The following is a 23,200-nucleotide window of genomic DNA, read 5'->3' as shown; positions in this document are numbered from 1 at the left end:
GATAAATACACCAATTAAAAGGAGAAGAGTGTGTCATAACAGTTCATCAGATGTAATTAGGAAATGATCCAGGGAATGTTGTCTGGTTTTTGGGTGCTTTCTAAAGGTCACTCAGCGAGAGCGTTTCACATCTCTACCTCTGCATGTCTGATCTGGTTCAATCGTCTGGAGGGGAGCTTGAAGAAAGGTGGAGCCGTGACAAAGTCAAACGATAAATAAAAAAAAAAACCACCTTACGACTGCAAAAAATGAAAGTGACTCGAATCAAATTAACAAAAGAGAAAACACAACATTACAAAAATAGGAACTGCAGCCTGCTGGGGTTTCTGCTTTCTGCTTACAGCCTCTATTTTCCCATTGGGAATTCTAATATCTCATCTCACTGCAGTATTTTAGCATTTGCATTTCATGACATCCATATATTTTATTATTCACAGCACTGGCACCAAATAGCGTCTATCTTCTGCGTCCATGAAGAGTGCGAGCTACAAATAGACCTTTATAACCTTTGACTCTTTATATAAAATGACTGGAAATCCAATAAAACGCACAAGAAATATGATTAGTGGGATTTGACAAATAGCCAGCTCATCAAATATACATCATCGTCCTTAATAATTGATGGCAACAACAGTTTACAGTAACAAGAAGTCCGGGATGAAGATTCTCCCGGTTCATATATGAATATGAGGCTCAGTCACATTCATAAATCTTTCACGTCCTGTCAGGAGCTGATGTACGACCGACTCACCAGCTGTATATTACAAAACTATTTGAAATATATTTCCTACATTTCTTGCCACTACACTGAAGCAACCTGGGTTACTTTTTAAAAGGATTAAAACCGCAGCAGCCCTGGAAATCGATTAATCATTGCAAAATTCATTTGGAGACATTACTCCAGCACAACAAGACAGTGAGATAAATGCCGGCCTCTGCTGGCTGATGATCCAGAGACGTCCTTCTACGTCCCCAGGAATAAACACTCGTCTTGATCCAGCCCACCACTCCGAACCCCCCCCCCCCCGCCGTGACGACCAACAAATCACACTGTTGCTTCTTTGTACTTGAGTTTGACCAAATAAAATCCTACATCAATATGTATGAGGGAGATGATGGTGGGGAATGATTGGGTGGAACTGCTGGTTTGCTGACTAACTATTAGCTGTTAGCTAATGGCTAGCATCACTTTACCAGCAACTGAAACATCATGTTCGGCCCATAATTCACCTTTTTTGCAACCAGTCTAAACAAACAACAACAGCCAGCATCACTTTGCATGCAGCTCGGACATCACACGCTGCAGCTGGAACGGTTGTTATTTTGATACATTATTCACATCTACAACCAGCCCAAAGAGCAGCAACCATACTCAGTTACATCAAATAAGACGTGACATGGATCAAGTGGCTGTTCAGCAGTTTTGACGGGATTATCAGACACCGCTTCCACACGCACCGACTGTCTGGATCTGATCTACTTGTGTCTTTTCATTATTAAAATATTCATGCACGGAGAATGATATCATTTCAAGCTTTTTTTTTTAACTCAAGGTTACAACCTCTTTGAATCAGAGGATTAAAAAAAAAAAAAATCCAAGATGTGGGCAGCGATGGAGACGCCTGTAAAGAATCTATCTTCAGGAGCTAAACTGGGTGAAGTTCTTATTTATTTAAACAATGTACTGTTGGTAGACAGACAGGACAAAAAAAATCTAGCATAAAACCACCAAAAAAGGTCTTTTCTACCTGTTTGCGTCTTAAATAGACAGCCTTCTTTCTCGCTTTGATTCATCCTCATGAAACAAAGAGCGGCTGCTTCCTGAGGGGGTCAAAATGCTTTGAGCTTTAAGATTAATCCATCAATTTGAGTCTTTCCCTGTCAAAATATCTCTCGCTCAGCTTTGAATAAGAGCAATGTTAAAGCTCAAACCCTGCAATATATTAGCCTAAAGCACATTTGCATCCTGATCAAGAAACGTCTTCATATGTGGGAGGCATCACTGGCAAACATCCTGGTTTACCAACTATCTGTCAGCTGCTGCTGTGCGGTTATGCTCCATATGAAGCAGCTGAGGAGAGAGGAGGAAAGAGGAGGAGAGAGGGGAGGGAGGGAGGGAGGTAGTGCACTGAAATGTGGCGTTGCAATCGTCAGAGAGAGGAGCAGAGAAACAAAGACGGAAGGAATGTGTTGTTAAATGTTTGGCACTGAAGCTTTAACATCATTTCTAGGGCAGCATCCCTGCAGCCTCCAGTATCTCAGCATCAGCAAGAGTTTCTGCTTCGGTCAGCTCGGAGGAACCAGAGGAAACTTCAGAACTGAGCTGCCGGGAGTCGACAACAGATTAATTTTATCAGATAGAAATTCTGCTGTGTTGCAACCTGGTATTTAGGGTGTTCTTTGCAACAGAAATGAACCAAACTGCATCCGTCTCTCATCAGATTGAGTGTCAGCCAGTCAAGGATGTCAAGGTAGGATGCTCCTGTTGTGGTTTTTCCATCGTCACTGTTCTTTCTGTAATTGCTGCAGCACTCTCTTCTCAAGCTGACATCACGTAACAACACAGGAACTGTTGCCAAAGTTCTTAGCAGTTATCTCAACTTGCCCACTCTGCCAACTGGTGCTGTTTTCGCCAGGCTCTGAGAAATCTTCTGACAAACTGTGAATGTCTTTTTTTTTTTTTAAAGAAAGTTAGAAGAACTGTAAGATTTAGTCTTGATGAGTTTGCAGATTCTTCCTCACTTTAAAAGTGCAGGAGAAGCTACGATGGCTCTCAGGTGGTTTTCACTGTAAAGTGAGTCATCACACACGACGTGCTGCTCAGTCCATGAGTCAAACAAGGGTGTTGGACTCGTGCATGGTTGTCCCTTGTCTGGTTACACTCTGAAAGAGTGTCTGCTGGGCAAATCAAACATTTACAGTTCAAAATCAGAGCCCTGAGTGATTCTTTCATAGCAAAATGAAGAAAACTAGGGTGGGTCCTCATTGAAGTAGCACACAGAGATGAGTGGACCCTCCCAACCCCTCCCACCTCGAGGTGCCAGTACCATGGAGTCAGAGGGAGGTGAAACCTGATGGTATTAAGCTTTTACATGACGGAGAAGACGAATGTTGCACGCAAGTGTGAGGATGTTTCACTGTATTCCTCTGACTGACCAGAGGAGGCGCTAATGCAGTGACCACAACACACCCACTTCTGTGCTGGTAAGCAACGTCATAGACCGCTACCACCCGGACACCCAAAACAAGGTCTCAGGGGGTTTGGACAATATTTGAGATGGATCCCATGTCATTTCCTATTGCCACCAGGGGGCGCTATGACTAATATGACCCAAAATTTATGGAGTCATTTCTTGGTCCATGTTCCACCCTTCCAACAAGCTTGGAGAAAATCAGCCTTGTAGTTTTTGCATAATCTTGCTAGCAATCACCACCGAAATCATGACCTCCTTGGCAAAGGAAATGAATGTCTTATTACAGCAGAGCACATAATAAAGGGCTCATACGATTCCTTTGATGCAGCTGATGATGAAAGTGCAGGGATGTTTTGTTGCAGCCTCTTTGTGTTTACGCTGATATAAAAGCAAGGCCACCATGACAGCAGCGAGCAGCGGCTTTAGCATTAAGAACGTCCTTGTCGCCTGCAGTTTATGCAAAGAGCTTCTTAGCTGTGAGCAGATCCCTCTGACAGGAGGAAATCCCCAACAATCCGCTGGTGGATGGGAACAAAGTGTCAGGAAGGGCGCTGCAGGAACTTTCTCACATTATTTCCAGTGTTTTTGTAGTTTTATCACCAAAACTGGTCCAGGGGCTTAAGTTTCAAAGACTTTTACAGCATAACGAGCAGGGATAGTGTGCTGCTCTTCATACTCATTATTTAGTCTGAGTGGTTGTAATTGTGCCATAAATCCCGGCTCAGTAATCCACCTCATGTGCCACCTGGTTCTCACCGCTTCATAAATAAGCCTCTTGACACACACAGCTGTATATGAGGCTTCTGCCGCCACAGAGCCGATGCAAATGAGCTTCTCCTGTATGGATTTGTTAGCATGAACGTGAGCTTCTCCCCTGATGTTGGCTATAAAGATGATGTTGGTGTCAACACAAGCATGTTTTTTATCACTGAAATGGTGTGCAGGAACCCCATCGCTAAAAATGAGTCAAACTGATTTGTTATTCAGTGGCAGCTGCTGTCTGTCCACAAATGTTCTTTCTGTCATGAAATGAGAGGTGCAGCTTTGTGATTTAATAGGAGGTCCAGGGCGAAGGAGCATCTTGTGGTTATGTTGCAGCAGTTTAGACCCGGTTTCCACAAAATAACCTTCATTTGGAACTGAATACCTTTTTTCAGTTGTCCAATTTGAACATTTTTCATAATTCAATTTGTCACAAATTTCCGTCAGATCATGTAGACTTTAGATGATTCAACTTCAAAACCATTTTGTCACGGTTTTTCTGTTTTGTTTGGGGATTTTTTTCCACTCTTGTTCCCCATAATTCCTACTCCTTTATGAATTTAATTCAGGATTAGGGGAATTGTTTCAGATGTAATGGTCTAAATTTAATCTAACAGTTACAAATTAAGCAAAAATGATGTTCTTTTACCAGAAACTCATCAAAACAAAACAATAGCAACATTTTCAAAAGGTATCCTTAAAAGCCAAAAAACTACATTTGGAATTAGAAGAATTGATAATAACTTAATTATATATTCCAAACTAATTAGGAGGATTTCTCTGTCCCCAGTATTGCAACTCTCTGGCCTAAAGCTATTTTTGCTTTTGTCATATTTATTTTCCTCTGTTTTTCAAAACTGGATCTTTTGTTCTCAACACCAACACTCGCTGGTCCCAACCCCAAAAACCTGCGAACAGATTGTCCATCATAACTGGGTTTAGCAGCCTGAGCGGGTCTCACCCACAGAGAATCGCTAAATATTAACATTAGCTGCAGCCATCTGTTGCCGTGGAGATGGACACGGAGTAAAGAAGCTGGGCTCTGTCATTAGCATGTGAGCAGTGCAGGAAGACGACTAATCTTGTCTCCGCCGCCATCATCATCTCTGACTTTGCTGCACTGGGATGTTCATAAATCTCTGATTAGCATGTTAGCCTTTGGGTGGTGTTATGCTTCAGTAGCTATTTTTAATCCTCCCTACTTGCTCAATAAACTGTGGCTACACTTCAATTAAAATGCATCTCTTTAATTAGAGCTAAATATGTACACTAAAAGGCAAGATGGAGCTCTCATCGATGTTTGGAAATGCCGAAAAGTGGCAAGAGAGGAGGACAAATTGCTCCTGATGAGCTGGCATCTTCGTCATCACTGCAGGAGTGTGAACGTCTAAATGAGGCAACACTATGAAGCACTTTGAGTATCGCTGAGGTGGAAAGGCCGCTATATAACAGAAAGCCTTTTACCACGCGGTCACTCTCTCACCGCGACTGCAACAGGTGACATCATGACAAGAGCTGCCAGGGTGATCTAATGGAACACTGCTTTACTCCTCCTCAAGACTAAAAGACGACTGCTACCTGTACGACCACAACCACCACCAAGACAAGCTGCATGCAGATATGGCAACTCATAGAACCTCACATAGGCATGGAAATGCACTAAAGCCATTAGCCATTATGAGCTATATTTAAAACCCAGAGTGCACATAGCGCACTCAGCGTATAAGAAATGCCAGTTTTTCTCTGTGTTCAGTGGCTCCATCTTATAATGTAATGTGTTCATCCTTGACCCCTGCTGCACTCAAAGTTAGGCGAAATTTGGTTGGATAGGTTTTGGCATAATCCTGCCAACAGACTGCTCCGAAGGTTAAAAGGCAATAAAAACTTTCTGTGTTGAGTTTGTTGGAAAGCAAATGTGAAGAGTAATGTTTTAAATGACCTGAGTCTGTATCCTCTCATTCATTCTTTCAGTACTTGGTCTGAAACAGGTTTGAATGTGTCGGCGTTCTGTATTTCACGGCTTGTACCAACAGAGGGCGCTGCTGACCAGCAATAACGCTGCTCCTCATTGGTGGTGCTTATTTTCACCAGAAGCCCACTTGACATGAAATAGTTGGTGTTCTGCTCTCTTTAGGTTTGAGACATGTGAAAATTGCCAAAAATGATTGGAAATCTTGAACGTTTTGAAGCATGTGAGGGCATTTGGAGTCAGAGCATTCAAGTTGCAGGTCCGCTTTCTGCCACTACAGGGCAGTCTTGCACAAGAGTGCTCCGTGTAAGTGTGAGGGCTCGCTGAAGGGTTTCTGCTGACATCATGATGTAACGTCCTTCAGTCTGACTGATACGGGTTGAAAAATCCTGCAGAAGCATCAGTATAACTTAAAATCACCTGAGGCTCATTCATCATAAAAACACTTGATAACCCCCCCCCCCCCCACACACACACACACACACACACACCAACGGATATACAAACACACACACACACACAGCCAGCCTGGCAGCTGCTTGCATTAACAGCACCTTCAGTTGAAATTTCTTTGCCCTTGTTGCACCCGGTGTGTTTAGACTGATTTATTTTGGGGCCAGTGAGTCAGAGTCTGGCTCATCTCCGATTAGTCTGCTCCAAAATATAATTGCCCAAACCAAGGTTACTGCTATTAAGGCAACAGCCTGGAGGCTACACGCTTATCACATCCTTCTGCAAGGAGAAATATTCCTCCTCGCTCAACTGCAGTTGCATATAACAGAACCTGACTCTGAAATACGGTGATAAACGGTGTGTGTGTGTGTGTGTGTGTGTGTGTGTGTGTGTGTGTGTGTGTGTGTGTGTGTGTGTGTGTGTATATATATATATATATATATATATATATATATATATATATATATATATATATATGGACGCAAGAGTCATGCAAGTAAGTGCAGAGTCCAGAGCTCCATACATGCATCTTGTAGGGTGCTTTTGTATCTGAATGCACATGAAGGATCCATCCAGTTCACATAACCACACAGCAAATTAGAATCAGCTCAATGCTTTTAAAAAATTGTTCTTAAAATATTCAGCTAAAATTTTTATTTATTTCTCCCCAAAAATATGTTTTAATCAAAATGTAGCTGAAGCCTACACACACCCGGTATTAGCACCGAGCAACAAAGGAGAAACACAATTGAGAAAGTTTACTTACAGTTTTGTCCCCCAAAAAAAAGCCATGTGGCCAGAAGGATAGATAGATATTATACATGACAACATTATAGAAATAGATATTTATAAACGATATGATGAATGTCAAAGTTAAGTGTTAAATATCAATATTATAACATTCAATGTGCTCTTTAGGTATCATGCAAAGATTGGAAGTGTTTTGTGCAGTGTAGCAACAGGCAAAGCTAACCATCATTAGCATGGCTACCATTTGTCTCTGAGCGCTGCAGGTAACCCAACAAACACGCCACTGCTCAGCAATGACAACATCCATTCCAAGCAATCGATTGTAAAAAAGAATAATTATGGAAATGTAGTTTACACTCTGTCATTTACATGCAAAGCAGGTTCCCAGCTGTTTCTGGGTTTTTGTTTTTACTTGTGACAAGCAAATACAGACTAAAGCTTTTCAACACAGCCAGGAGAGGCTCAATTAGTTTTCTCCAAAATGGAGCGAGAGGCGAGATAAGGAAGCACTGAGCTGCTGCGTAACACCTCGGACTAATAAAAGCTTTTCCTTTAATCGGTAATGAACTCCGTGATCCGTTTCTCTCCAGGTGGTCGTATGGAAGATTGGAGCGAGCACAAAGAAGGAGTGTGGAGGATGTTGAAAGCACTTTTATTTTAAAAGGCATCTTGCGTAGTGAACAATTAAACGTGCAGCAATAGCTATGTTGGAATTTTCATGCTTTTTAAGCGGCCTCTTCCTACACGCAGTCTACTGAGTCTAAACGATTTGATTTAATAAGCCAGACATGACATTTTCTCTTAATATCACTTTATTCATTAGTGACCCCAAAAGTGAAAGGAGCCGTAATTTCATCGTCGTCTCTCTCTGCCGGGATGTCGTCTCCTGCGCTGCTGCACCTCCTGTTTTAATTTCTATAATCTGCCTGGGCAGGTTGGTTTGACTTTGAACCGTGTGGCAGCAGAAGATGACGTGGTGTTTTGAATCCCTCCGGACTGAAAGCCCCTCCAGGCATCTCCTCGCTCGCCTGTCAACCTTCCCACCGCTCGCTGATGCTTTGATTTATCCATGTCAAAAAGTTGTAGCGTTTAATCTTCTCAGACAAACCACTGGCAAGTTCGACAGCGTCATGGGGAAGTTTGAGCCTGATGACCAGAGTTCTCAAAAAAAAAGAAAAAAGGATGCATATGCCCATATTTAGAGAGAAATTCAAATCAGAACATGTTTGAATAATTCAGAATATCAACAAAAAAAGATGTTGGCCCAGTGATATAGAACAAACTGCCATGATAGCCTCCGTGTGCTTCCCCAGCACGCAGGGTTTAATCTTTAATAAGCCACCTGCATGCATACAGCTGCCTGGAGTAATTCTGGTTAGCCATAGCCGTCGTTACTCTAGATTACGTAATCCGGTGATAGTCACCAGATCAGAATATTGATCATACAGACTTGTCAGTCCTGTTTTGATGAACTCTCTGGTTGATGGAGATGTGGGACATTTATTAATTTGATAAGAAAACTGCACATTCATGAACATCAGTATGTAAAAGAGACACAGGATAGAATTATCAATGGAGGTAGCAAAAGTGCTAATAGCCCCCTGAGAGGTAATAATGATAAAACAAAACAATACAAATACAAAACAGTACATGATATGTGAAATGATAGCTTTAAATATGCTTGATACTTCAGTAAAAAGCATGGGCAGGCTTGTAAACGATCAGAACATGCCCCCTGCTGGCCATCTGCAAGAATGCAGGTTTACTCTTCAGACTGTACATCCATGCTTCTGTGAGAGGTTTGCATTGAAATTTGAGGCGTGTGCACGTTCATTCTATGCAGGTATCCAAGGGTTTGCGTCTCTTCCCTGTCATGGCAAAGCAAAGTCACGGTTCAATGAATAAAGATGTGTTTTTAACGAATGTCAGTGCTCTTTCAAGTGTAATGAGGCTTAAAGCAACTTGTGTGTGATTGCTGTGGTGAATGGAGCTCAACAGGCCACGGTGTCACCACCGCCACCACCAGGCAAATCCCTCCTGACGCAGAATTAGATTATCAGACTGATGATGCCAAGTGAAACTAGGTTGACTGATTTTACTTATGAATGACACCATTTTTTAAGTCAGAGCAGAAGTGTGTGCGTGTGTGTGTGTGTGTGTGTGTGTGTGTGTGTGTGTGTTCCAGGCGTCTGTTTACTCTGAAGAGAAAAGCCCGACAGACACACTGGTGGTATGAGCAGGAGAGCATCTTGCTGTTTGTTTTACTCTGTTTGGAGCTGGTGAGAGTTGGACGTGGAGGAGGGGACGACTCCAGACTGACGCTTCATGTCTGACTGATTTGACGGGAAGGAGACATCAACATGATGGAGCCAGAGCTCAGGTTCCTGGAGGTGAGGAAGTCGGGTTCTTATGGAAGGTTTTAAGACTTGATATTGTCTATATTACAAAAGTCTGCACTCAGCTATGCGTGACAAGGTGACAGACCTGCGTCGAGAAGCGTGTGCTTTATTGTAAAATCTCAGGAGTGCGTGCTGCCACCTGAGATAAACACCTCCTCTGGGATGCAAAGTGTGTCAGGCTGTTGTCAGATAAATGGGCTGGAGTGTGTTCCTGAGAGATTTGAAAAGAGGTTACGGTGTTTATTGGGGAGGATGAATATCGAAGCTACATGCTAAAGGGAAGAGATTGTCCACGTGTGGAGGAAGGAATGATGTCAGTGTGGTAGCAGGTTGAGCGAAGGCAGCCAGGAAGTCGTCCTAGTTCCTTTCCCTCGTCTTCTCGTGGGCAGCGTGCCCAGGCCCAATCCCTCCAGCACGGTGAAGGTTTGGCCCCAGGCCTCCTCCCAGTTGGACTAAAACATCCACAGGAACTCATCCAGGAGCTCACTCAAGCTCCTGAGCCCAGGAAAGTGAAGCAAATCAAATCAGCTGCTTGTAGCCTTCATCTCAGAAGCTCCTGAACAAAGAGGAGGGGGAGGATGAGGATGGAGGTCAGCTTTGCTACGATGCTCCATCCTTCCTCTCTGGCATCTCACCACCATGATACTGGAACCCTCGTTGGAGCCGGTACCAATCTTTACCTCCCAAATACGTTGCTGCTCCAACCGAGGGCAAAACTAATCCACTACCTTCAGACCTGATCTGATGTTCACATCATTTTAGGTTTATTTGTTTATTTATTTTATTTTTTAAAAGTCTTTACTGACTGGAACATCAAGTCAGTTCAGAGCCAAAATTCTAAATCCTACACAAAGAAATTAAGGTTTTAGTGCACAATTCCATGAAATTTTCAGAGGTCATTTACAAAAATGCAAGATTTACGCAGCTGTTTAACCCTCAAACAGCAGCAAACCTCAGTCTCGTCGTACACTGATGTAGCACCTCTGTTCCTGCATGATGTGACCTTGTTGAGCAAATGGCGTGCAAACTCCCCCAACACCTAAACAGTGTTTTCATTTCCAATCTGTCAAACACAAACACGTTGATTTATTATCCAACAATCCAATCACATCCCCAGATTAACGTTCGGCTGTGCGGGACCAAGCAGCGAGCTAGCTTGGAAGATGCTAACACACACACTTGATGGCTAGAAATTCTCCCTGTACTTTCATTTTGTTGTGAGGAAACAACAACAACAACAACAACAGTGCCAACTGTACTTTGTGTGCAGGCGCTAACACAACTTGATGGAATTAACGTGCAAACACCAAACTATGTAACATGACAGCTGTCCAGGTTTGAGGGCCCTTTTTTTTTTTTTACTGTTTAGTTTTTAAGGTTTAATATGAGCACAACATATGGTTGGCTAATCATGTGGGTTTAGAAAAGGAGAGTGACATCATCCAAAGAGCTCATCATTAATTGGGAACATATTTTAAAAGTTTTTAAAAACCTGTTGCCCAAACTCTATCTGTTTTTTGCTCCAAAAAGACTGCTAGCTGTAATAAAATGAGCTTATTGTGCAATAGCTACATATTAAGGCTGTACTTTCCCCAAAGAGTGTATTTGACTGTACCCTCGGGGGCTCGCTAACTGATGCTTTTGGATGGCTATGCTGTTGTTAGCCGTCAGTCTCTGTTAGCTTCAAGCTAAATATGTGTGGCTGGCTCTTTCTGCATTTTGGAGTCACAAAGAAGTAAGGCAGTGCTTAAAAATATCTGTGAGCATGAAACACCTATTTGTATGTGCTTCGAATGTAAAATACACTGATGGTGAACATACTGAAATGCTCTTATTGTGAAATACTGTATATCCATAGTAAGACAAAGAACAGGAGCACATAAGATCTGATATGTTCTTCCTCCTGTTGATGCTCAGCTGACTGAAGTGGCCGGTCACATGATCTCAGCTCTGTGGGTATTACACCTCTTAATGTGTGCTGGACTGCCAGTGGGTCAGTAAACCTTGACCTACTTTTTCCACGTTGAGCGGAGGAATCTGGTTTCAATCCTCCATGAAGGCTCAAGTGCGTCATGTAACTTCCTGTTAATATTTGAAAACACAACATCTGCGACGATGAAGATGATTAAATGCTACAAGGGCAGGTAAAAGCACACAAATAGAGCTGTGGATTTTAATTAAATGCTCCATCGTACCTGCATTCATGGCATTTACTCATCCTAGTTGCGTAACTGTTAGTCACGCAAGCTTTCATTGCTGCCATGGGGGAAACAGTCTTGGTTATTTGTTTTTGATCTAGAAAGCTGTCAGTTATGCACCGCTGGATCCTGGAAGCCCTCTGAAATCTCTGCACATGGATTAAAACATCATTGTGGTGACTAATATGTGTTACAGGTAGATTTTATCCGCCAGCCACACCACTCTCCCACTCACAGCTTATTGTCTTTGTTTGCTGTTTTGCATTTGGTATAAATGGATCTAAAGCCATCGACGGCCGGCTGTTTCAAGTCCCGTCTGCTGCATGGAGCATAATTTATTTAAATCTGATTATTCAGGTGGGTTCATTAGTAAGTGTGAAGCTGGAGAGATGGAAAAGAGCTGGAATGAATAATAAATGACCTGCAACAGGTTGGGAGATGATTTCTTTTTGGAGGGATGGATTATAGATATATATTTAAAAATGATGGACTGTTCTCTAATGAAATTAGAAAACTAAATGTTTTCTTAGTGAAAGGGTTCATCTGTATGATTTTCCACAGGTTTTAAACTGAAGGTCGCCCTCGCCGTCTCCCAGCAATTGATCATCATGATGATCGAATTACGGGGCCGAATGGTGACATCATTTTGCCTGTTGCGCCTCATTTTCAGAGGGAGGCAGCAGTCATCATAGACCAGCTAAAACAAGTGACGCGAATGCGGAAGTTGTTTGAACCCGCATTATTTCTAATGGCCAGCAGGGGGCCATGTCACAATCCCTGTCCGGTGTTTTTTTTTGTAGTAGTAGTTAGTGTCCTGTCTTCCTGTGATTACCTCATGTGTCTCACCTGTGTGTTTGCACCACCTGCGTCGCGTTTCCCCAGTGGAGCGTTGTCGTTCAGGGTCCACGTTCTGTCCGTTGTGTTCCCAGTTCCAGTGTAAGTTTTGGTTTATTTTGTTACTTTGTATTTGCTCTTCAGTTGGTACTTTGAGTTCTTTTGTTGTCTCTTTTTCATTAAATTCCCCTTTTTGCTGAACACTCCTTGCCTCCCTCTGCTTTTGGCCCGACTCCCCACCCTCAGAACGTGACAGGCCATTTGTTTAGGACTTAAATTAAACCTCACTTCAAGCTTGGGAACTTGTTGATTCATGTAAATATTAAAAATTGTTTTATGGCCACTGTTTGTTTTGTAGCTGAGGTGAGGCTTCAGGCCAGTCATCCACAGACAGCGTGTTCACCGCTCTCCGTCCCTGGCTGGCAGGACCAAGTTTTTGTTTCGTAAGTGAAAAAAGCCTCCAGCCTGCGCTTATCAACACTTCACCTCAGATCATCCGGGTCAATTAACCGGCTTCGGAACCGTCCTTATCAAAGGAACTCATTCTGACCAGACCTCAGAGGTTCCTAATTCGGAACCCTGCAGCATTCCTTCCCGGCAGCAGGTTAATTACATTCACCTGCGTCCCAGGTGGACACCAGTCCCTGATTAGACAGCAGGAGAGAAACCCTGAAGGGTCTCAACTGTTTGGGCTGGTGACCCATTAAAACAAAGTACCGCTGTGCTGCCTCAAAAATCCATACTGTTTTGTCAGCGTTTTCTTCTCTGGAAGGTGTATTTTAGTGTTGCAGAGCAGTCACAGGAGGAAAAGTTGTTAGCTTAACTATGAGGTTTGGTTAGATTTAGGCACAAAAGCTTTGTTTGCCACAGACAGTCTTTCTTCAAAAAATTGTGATTTGAAATATATTTTTGGTCATTTGTATTCTGTAAACTTTTGTTTTTTTGGGGGGATGGCCGGTTAACTGCAAGAGAAAATTGTTAGGTTTGATCCTGAGTAAAGTCGAAGAAACTACAATATTAAACAAGATGCACAAGAAGAGAAATCAGAGGAGAACCCAAACTACATCCAATAAATCACCTCCTGTCTGCAGTCCTGTATGTTAATATTACAACGCACACATGCAAGTGCACATCAATGTGTGCTGCTTCTAAAATGAGCAACATGGAAAAACATGCCGGAGCGCAGGAACGGACACGAAATAACAGCAGAGGTCAGAGAGAGAGAGAGAGAGAGAGGAGATCTCCATGTGGTCTCTGATTCAGAGAGATGAATATTTAATGATGATGGGAGAGAGTCAAACCCACGCTTCTCCCCTCATTCTCCTCCCTTCCTCCCTCCTTCCATCCCTCTTATTATTGCTTTCTTTTGAATTTTTGATCCGCGGCCATTTGCTCCCCTGTATTCTCGCTTGTTGACCTCATGCTGACGCTTTCATTGGCGCGATGTCGGTCACATGCTTGCACTCATAAATCATCAAAGCGGCTGACTTCATGCAGAAAGCTGTCTTAATATAAGAAGCGGTATGTGCACTATCGACAGAAAACACAAAACCCGATGAGCTGCAGCAACTGATGGATGTAATTTGACGCTAGGATCCTGCCCTGAGACACTCTTCCAGCTCTTGTGGTCTCCAGACTTCCATCCTTTTCCTATTAGGAGCTTCCTGCTCTGGAACTCTTTGGAGGATGCTAACATCAGCTAGCGGCAGAGCTCCAGCTCACCTTCCACCCATTGCATCTCCGGCCACACGTGTTCTCTGAGCGTTCCTATCAAGAATTTTGATGGCTCTGGCACCAAAGACGGTAACTGTCATATGATGTGGTGCAAAGGAGGCGTTCAACGAAGGTCAAGGTCCGTTCCAAGCGTAGGCGTGTGATGTGATGTCACCTACTGCTCAAAACATTCAGAAGCATAAAGGTCAGAGTGACAGTCGTCACCATCTTGGCTGTTTGCAACTGCGGGTGACCATGTCGTCACCAGGTGCTAGCGACAGCTGCGCGGCGCCATCGCTGCTTCTCACAGGCTCTCCATCTTATTTAAGCCTTTTAACGGTCAAATATATAAGAAATGAGCAGGTTTTGCCACTGCTAGTCATACAACAGAACGAGTGCTGGTAAACCCAGACTTGAAAAGGCTGGACCAACGTCCAAATGTAAGAGAATTAGCCCAGAGGTTTTTAATTCATCATGACAAATTTGAAATACAGCGTTGCCAAAAATGACCTTTGACCCCATGAGTCTTCAACACACTTTCATCAAATTCCTTCATGGTGTTCCCGAGACATCACACTGAGAACGGGATGGACACGTACAGAAAAGTATCCTCGTGTGGACCGAGAAATGCAAAATGAGAACTGTGATAACCACCTGTTGTGTCCTTGACACATGTTAATGAGGTGTTGTGATGGTTTGGCTCTTGATGTTGTCGTTTCCTCTCATTTGTCTCAGTCTATTGTCCCACATTTCCAATAAAAAGATGGGGGCAAGCGGGTGAATCAGATCAGAAACTTCTGGTGACACACTAATCAATCACGTTACACACCGGAGGAGCGGAGCTGCCTCGACATCTGGCACTCAGGCTTAAAAACAAAGCTTCTGACTCCTCCACTATTTACTTGAGATAAACCTTCAGTCTGATGGGAGGAAAAATTCTCTCTGCAGAAGCACAGAGATGCAACGCATGAGGAGGGAAATAACCGCAGGCTGCTGTCTGGTCTTTTGCTGTCTTAATTTGTGTGTTTTTCCCTCCCTCATTATTTTTAGATGTGTGTGTCTTCAGGGTTTTCTCCCTGACACCTATCAGTTTGCATACTTGGCAGCACGAAAGGCCAGCTGGCTACTGATCTGCTCGATTGTGTCGCCTCTGAAGGGATTTCATACGAAGCCTCGGCCCGTTTCATTCTCCAATGACACACACACACACACACACACACACACACGCGCGCGCGGCTATAATCCTGTAATTTATTTCTGAGCTATACACTAATACAATCACAGACTAGCTTTTAGTCTCTGAAGTGATGCTGTATTACCATCAGAGGTAAAAATACCACAAAGACTGTAAGACACACCACTCCCTGCGGGGGTATTACTTTATACTAGCAGAATTGTCAATTACAGTTTTTATATCACAGATAAAAGTACCATAAAATGTACATTTAAAACAAAGAGAGGGTGTGATTTAATTGAGTGGAGGCAGCGTCATTTCTCTGTGATGCTAACAGCTAATTATACATGGTTTTCTTCATGACTGATTGCACTAATGACTGCTTAAATGGGTTTTATTTCTGGTTTTAATTAATTAGGGTCTCCTAATGTGATGTTTGGGACTCTTGCTAGTACTTCAGGGGCTGCTGAAACCCTTCTTTTAGTGGGTTTATATTTCTACAACCTTGAAATAACAGTAGTGAGTGCAAGAGAGCCAACATTAATACTGAAAGTAGTAGCAGCAGCTCTGTTTTGGACTCAAAATCTCTGACCACTGTGTCCTAATTCCATTATTTATGCTCTGTTATCTAACCTAATCTAACCTTGGTATCGTGCCCTGGTGTCTCTTCTGTACACAAAGGAAGTGACGCTGTCCGACAGTTGTTCCAAACCTTGTGATTGAAGTTTCGTTTCCTGGAGATGTTCCACGGACACCCATGATTATTTCAGGAAGTGTTCCACATCAGAGAATCAGGGCTTTGTTCCCTATGCTGAGGTGTCGCCACCTGGGTTTCTGCCTGTCAGCGGCAAAAACTCCCTGGATGATTTTCACCAAACTTGATGGAAGGGTGCAACACGGGGAGAGGGAGAGGACATTACATCCTGGGGCAGAGCAGAGGCGCATGTGTTTACAGCTCCTCTACATCTTATGATTCCTGAACGTCATCATTATGTGCTCTTGCTGAGATTATGTTCAAGGCTGCATGACCAGGCGACAGTAAACCAGGCAATTTAACTGCATTCTCATGTTTTGTGGCGGCTATGGAGTTCTGGATCTCCTTGGTATCCTCAGCAGATGTGTGAAACATAACAAAAAGCTGCGTTTTGCTGTAGTTTGTCTGCATCCTCCTGCAACATCAAGGTATAAATCTCAGTTCACCCCGAGTGGAGGAACTGGTGAGCGCATTGCAGGATCAGCACCGCGGACAGCGACATATGCAGAGATGTGGATGGATGAAACTGGAAACTGCTCCAGTTAATCCCACAAGACTAACAAACTGTACAGTATGTGATCAGTGTTTCACTGAAGGTAGACACACACACAGGAAGTAGTCAAGCTTACAAATTAAAAGCTTAAGAGACTATTATGATGGCTTTAATGGAAAAAAAACCCTCATAATTGTTCCATCTTGAGCTCTGCTGGGAGAAAGAGCTCATAAGATAAAACTGTGATGGCGATCCGTCCAAGGTGAAACCCGCCTCTTGACCCCTGCCACCTTTAATGGATAACCTGTAAAGAAAATGGATGGAAGGATGGATGGAATTGCCAGGGCTCACACACATTTCTACCATACATGTCCAGTACTTCTCTATGATTTCTCAACAGCAAACATTCATAAAATATCTGCACACACCTGATTACTAGATACTAGATTACTAGATAATCCGAAATTTACCAGGGCATGCAAAAAATAAGTCATGATAAAATGAACATGTAGTTCATCAAGCTGATACGAATGTTTAACTGAGCCACATTTATGTTCAAGTATCAGTCATTTACAAGGCCTGGAAATTGCTATTTTTAATCTCCTTTACTTTTCCTGTTTTTTTCCAAGACATCAAACCCTGAGTTTTACATCTGACTATCTGCTCTCCTGTGTCATTTTTACTTCTGTCACACGAACACGTTCTTTCTACTTCTTCTCATTTTTGTCACACAGGTGCAAAGAATAATATTTTCAATTGTTTTCCGTTGAAAAAAGTGAAACGTGGACATGATAAGCTCATAAATGGCCCTGTTTCCACATTCTTATTTTCCTTTTCATGTCAGTTGTCTGATATTGAATATTTAGAGTCCAAATACACAAATCAACAGCATCTAATTCTGCCTTGAGCACCTCAGTCCAGTGTTCTGGGACCCTTAGGACGCCTCGGCATGTAAGAAATTACAAAAACCGTGTCCTCGTTTGTGAACTGGCCTTTATTTTGAAAGTCCCGTGAGGAAGTCTTTCCTGTGTCCATTCAAGGCAGCTTAGTGCTGCTGCTTCTACCACTGCTGTTATATTGACTCGCAGGCAGGTTCGGATGTTATTACCGGGAGAGCCGCTGGATTCAGGCTGAGAGGAGAGACTCGGGCTCCGGTACAATGACCGCCTCCAAGGATCCGACCAAGAAGAAGCCCAAAGAGGCGCAGCAGGATGAGGTAGCGCGCATCCAAGCATCCACCCAGGCAGAGATGAGCCCTCTGATGTGTTTGCATGTGATGTGGGGGGAACGCATGGAAAACTGGAGGATTATTTTAGTGGAGGATGCAAACAATTAATGACGAGAGCAACTACAACTCCCATGAGTCACGACAGCCGGCAGCCAGGTTATTCTCTCCTAGAGTTGCAGCATTGATTAGAGGGGCTGTGGTTGGTTGATTGATTGATTGATTGATTGATTGATTCATAAACTGCAAATGTGACTCTCAAGTCTGTTTAGGTTTTGTTATCTGCCAGTGAGTTTGATCATGTCAGCAGCTCTTCTTGGATTATTGATCCTGATCTTTCAGGTTTGGGCTTTGTTGATGATGATGATGATGATGAAGGGGATGAGGCTTTGGGAGCTGGTGTGCCTGCTGATGTGTTGCAGGATTTATTGGCATTTGAATGATTCAGTGTACAACAAACAGACTGCTACAGAAGAGAGTGATGATGAAATGGAAGAGAGCCGATGCCGTGGTTGTTTTGACCCTTCGGGGCTTCACTTACACGTTTCTGCTGCTTCACTGCTCCGTTTTCTGTCCACTGAATGTTGGGGTTTATTGAACTCTGCAAGTTCAGATTTATTCACTCAGTATTGTGTTGCACTGAGCTCACAGACGGTCTCACTCTGATACACCTCTGTGGTCGATATTCAGATATTTGGCACTTTTTTTCTCAAAAAAGAACATGTAGCTCACTCCATCATCTGGAGGAGCAGCCTAGGAGACACAATGCCTCCCTGAAAACACCCGGTTGTTTTTTTTTAACTGAAACACGGCTGAAAAGCTCCTGTCGACTCATGGCTGAAGATGTGCTGATGTCTCCCCAAAAATGCCCAGTTTAGTCAGCAGGAGCAAACCCCCCCCCCCCCCCCCCCAAAAAAAACAGACATTCAGGTTCTTTTCTCAGTGAGATTTCAGTGTAAAATCACATGTGGAAAAAGGGAAGACCTGCAGAGTGGAAACCTGTGAAATTATGATGTTATTCCAAAATCTCTGTCGGCTCAATTTTTCCAAATTTTCATTACATTTTAAACAATTTAGCGAGTGACTGTGAAAAGAATCGGCAGATTAATCAATGATGAAAGCGTTGGCTTGAGCTCTAGTCTGTGGTCGGTCACAGATAACCTCCCGCCTTTGCTCTCTCACCTGCGCTAAATAGCAATTCCATGATTTTTAAAAATTTTTTAGTTTAGAGAAGGTTTTATTTTTAGTGGGATATCAGCAGCAGCTGGTGAAGTGCACTGACTTGTGGTGCAGATATCTTATTGACTGGGGTACAACACGTTAGCCTGCTAGCTGCTCCTCTGTGCCATATTCTGTTGGATTATTTTGTTGAGTCAGTTCTAATGAAGCCTCGTATTTTTCAGTTTCACGGCTCCTGTTTGAATACTAATATGTGTAAAAACTGGCTGATTCACTCGGCATCCATGCCTCTGCTTTTCAAATTAAAATGTGCAGCCTTTCTGTTTCTCACAGTCCTGCTTTGTCAGGCTGCTTCACACTGTTTAGCCAAATTAGAATCAGTCATAGGTTGTAATGTTCTCAGCTGAGTTTGGGTCAAAATCATTTACAGGTCAGAACTGAATCAGATGCTCCCCAGACGTCTCTCTCTCTCTCTCTGACAAATACACACACACACTCGTAAACACACTTCCTCTCAGCTGACGTGTGTCTGATCGACAGACTGTGACAGTGTCTGCTTCAGCTTACACACACACACACTCACACACACACTGAACACGCAAGGAATTAGCTCAGAGATGTTGAACTAATACTCAGAGAACAGTCGATGGCCCAGTGGTGTGTAGAGAATACTGTCCCCACTGCTGTGTGTGTGTGTGTGTGTGTGTGCGTGTGTGTGTGTGTGTGTGCGTGTGGGTGGGTGTATCAGTTTTTTCTGCTTCATTAATGAAATCGTTTCCACCTCAGCAGCCGAATGTGTGGCTGTTCTGGACATGTTTGTGCCTGTGGACAGACAGATTTATTAGAAATCTTCATTCTATTACTCCGAGGAGAGGAACCCATTCAAGTAGGTTCACTGTCAACAAGGGAAAGTCTGTTCTCGACATATGTGCTCCCGAGTGAATCATCTTAGGATAAAACTCTTAATTCTTGACTCACATTGTCTCAGGGCACCAGGCACCGGAGTAGGAGCATCTCCGGCTCCAGAGCCGTGCCACCTCCTGTGGTCTGAGCCGGCTTCAGTCAGTGGTGGAGGAAACGGCGTGCATGTAACTGAAGCAGGCTCAAGCTGGCTAATATCAGGATCTCTGGACGTCTTTGGCTGTTCCTGTTCCCAGTGAACATACGGACCAGCTGTCCAGTCGTCTCTAGTTCGGATGCCGAGGTCGTCTCTTACGTGAAACGCCGTGATGTCGTCCACCTCTGATATTCTTTCTCTGAGGTTGCCGCAACCGAGGCGGAGTGGCGTTTGTGTGGCTGAGAAACCGTTTCCACCACATGGTTCTAGGACCCGTGGATGCACAAGTCTGAACCAGCACGGGGTTCCCGTTGGTTGAAGAGCTGGCTGCCTGAAGGCTGGCGAGCAGGGCTGCAGCTGGGCGGCGGGGATGGAGTGAAGCGTTCCGACTGACCTGCAGTGAGATCACACGACCTCTCAAGCTGATATCTTAAATCTTTAATGAGCCATTCATTTCTCGCCATGTTCTGATGTGAAAATTACCGTGTCAAACACACTCAAAGGTTCTTCAACTGATAGGAAGCGCCAGTGTGAAGCAGCGGCGTTACTGATGTCTAAAGTGGTGGCACGTTTTCACCGCTGAGATCAAACCTCGCCTCCATCCTTGAGAGCAACACGTTTTTTTCTGTGTTGCTGGCAGCTTCTGAAGGTTTGGACGGAGGACGCGGTCAACCTGACACGTCTGATGTGTGAAAGTGACTGCACGCCATCTTTCCTCACTGTTTCTCTCACCAGTTCTGAACCGAGGTGAATAAGACGCCATTTGACAGCTACCTACTGTTTCCCAGCGCTGTGTCTGGACAGGAAACAGACCCCAGATCAGAAGAAGAAAGTAAAAATCCTCCTCTGCATCATCAGGCCAGCTGAAGAGAGAGACAGATCCGTCTGGGAGATGATGTAACTCCATCAACAAACACATAACATTTGGACGTCCTGAACTTCTGGGAGTCTGGAAATAAAATCCAAACATCAGATTAGAGTTTTTATATCTGGCTGGTGGATGATGACCTTTGACCTCTCTGTCCAGACAGGATAAGCTTCCTCTCACTGTCCAGCTGGATGCAGAAATTCAAAAATCGTTGTGTTTTCATCTTCATGCAGCAACAAATTAAAATGGTTTTCTCTCTGTTTGTGTGTGTGTGTGTAGGAGTTTGTGGACGTCAGCCCCACACAGAGGAACTGGAAGGGCATCGCCATTTCTCTGCTGGTGATCGTGGTGGTCTGCTCGCTCATTAGCATGTCGGTGGTGGTCCTCACGCCCGGTGGGTCCTGCTGTCCGTCCCGCCATCAAACCATCAGGAAAACAGACGAGATTAAATAATCCTGATAGCTTTACGTGTAATCTGCTCACGATCAGGATCGGCTAAAGTCCTGAAATCTTGAGACATTTACAAACAAATCTAGAACCATTTCTGTTGTATTCTGTGCACTTTAGAAGTAGAAAACTACATGATATAATAATAATAATATCATAAAATTGCTTTCAGTATCTACATTTTTTCTATTTTTTTCGATGTACAGCACCTTTGAATGGAAGTGCTGTACAAATCCTTCTATTATTATTGGTGCTATTTATTAGTAACAAAACCTTCATCATATTTGTTTGCTGAGGGACGTAAAAATACTGCAGGCTAAATTAATTTCACCAGAACAAGGTTGACATGAAAAGCTGTTGAAAAAAAGAGGAACAATTATTTCCTTCGGTTTCTGTGGCTGTGACGGACTTTTGTAAAATTGTATTGTTCACCTTCGAATATCATTTGAACGTATTTCAGGGGATTTGTTCAGACAATTCTGTCTCATCGCATCTCTGGCTCCCTCCATCGCTGTCAATCATCAGTGTGTGATTTCTTGTGTTGGTGTGTTTTTGTAGCCGAGCAGCCCGGCAGCAGCAAGTCCCGGCTGACGGTGGCCGACCTCTACAAGCCGGAGTTCAGCGTCCACGACCCGGAGGCCACGTGGGTCAGCGGTGAGTGTTGTCTGGATGGTTTCTGTTTGAAAAGGAGCATTTTCAGTGATTCTTCTTCCTTCCTGATGGAGTTTCCCTCCATAATTACAGTATCAAATTCAAAAGCGAGACATCAAATCCCTCCGTTACTCCCGTCACCTGCAGTAAAGCTTAATTGCTTTTCATCGAATAAAAGCACAGTCAGACTCCTTCGTGAAGCCAGAAATCCTGGCCGCGATGTCTGGAAACAAAAGCAACCCAGAAGATAAAAATGTCGGCTGGTCTCTGGCTCTGATCCAGACGAGTGAAGTCAGACTTTGATAGTGAATCCAGATCTCGCTCTGCAGACGAATCAGAAGGTGAGGACGATGTGACATTGTGAGGGAAATGTGACGAGGGAGAAGAGAACAGGAGGCGATGAAGACGTGTTCCTGAAAGCTGATGCAACGTATTTTCATCCTCTAAACATGCATCCTGGTCTTTGGTCACGTCAGCCTGTCGCCTGCAGACGTATAAAGCAACGTCACATCTGACGGTTTCACAGCTTCGCGCTGGTTTCGCTGCGGGAACTTGAGGTGAATCTTCTTGCGTCAAGCTTGACACGGTGAATCTTTCAGGGGTATTTTTAAACCAGTTTTTTTCTTTTTATCAAGACAAAAATAATTGGAATCCATTTGCAATTGAACTGCAAAACTGGCAACCTTGAAGGCCCATCAAATTATGACCCATAAAAGGGCTTATTTCCATTCTCAGGGTAGTTACGCACTCTCAGGTTGTGTCCTCTGGTCCGGCTCAGTTGAGGCTGGCAGTTTTCACCTCGGTTCAGTTTGTTTTCGCACAGAACAAAAGGGTCCTAGCAGCTGGACTCATGTGGTCCTCTTTTTGTGTGGTGCTGCCACCTCCAAACATGTAAAGCCCACCTGGTTACAGAAGCCATTTAGCTGAAGTCAGATCAAACTTGGATTATGGTGAAAGCACAAACAAAAAGAATCACTTTCTCTTCAACTTCTCTGTTCCGGTCGGCCATGCACCAGCAGGTGTGTCTGTCTCTTTATTGCTAAGCACTACCGGCTTATTATTTCCTGTTATCCTGCAGGA

General features: G+C 43.6%; 1 protein-coding gene across 6 annotated transcripts in view; it reads left to right on the top strand.

Annotated features, from left to right (window-relative positions):
• Positions 1 to 2,146: 2,146 nt before the first annotated feature.
• The window catches only part of LOC147272809 (inactive dipeptidyl peptidase 10-like), a 48,989-nt gene continuing 27,935 nt past the window's right edge, over positions 2,147 to 23,200 (top strand). The window contains exons 1-3 of one of the 6 annotated variants that reach the window (XM_086201744.1): positions 2,147 to 2,471; positions 21,302 to 21,416; positions 22,028 to 22,123. In XM_086201744.1, coding sequence (XP_086057870.1) covers positions 2,412 to 2,471; positions 21,302 to 21,416; positions 22,028 to 22,123 — 271 coding nt within the window. In that variant the 5' untranslated portion in view covers positions 2,147 to 2,411. Of the gene's footprint in view, positions 2,472 to 9,402; positions 9,519 to 11,563; positions 11,672 to 12,917; positions 13,003 to 17,763; positions 17,910 to 18,151; positions 18,261 to 21,301; positions 21,417 to 22,027; positions 22,124 to 23,200 lie in introns of those variants that run through there. The other 5 variants (XM_086201772.1, XM_086201781.1, XM_086201790.1 and 2 more) reach the window with 5 other exon arrangements.

The sequence above is a fragment of the Aulostomus chinensis genome, chromosome 1 (assembly GCF_037954235.1).
Source record: "Aulostomus chinensis isolate RoL2024-O1b breed Wild chromosome 1, RoL_Achi_v1.0, whole genome shotgun sequence".
Lineage (NCBI taxonomy): Eukaryota > Metazoa > Chordata > Actinopteri > Syngnathiformes > Aulostomidae > Aulostomus > Aulostomus chinensis.
The sequence above is the reverse complement of the archived record's forward strand: the minus strand, read 5'-3'. Positions and strand labels throughout refer to the sequence as shown.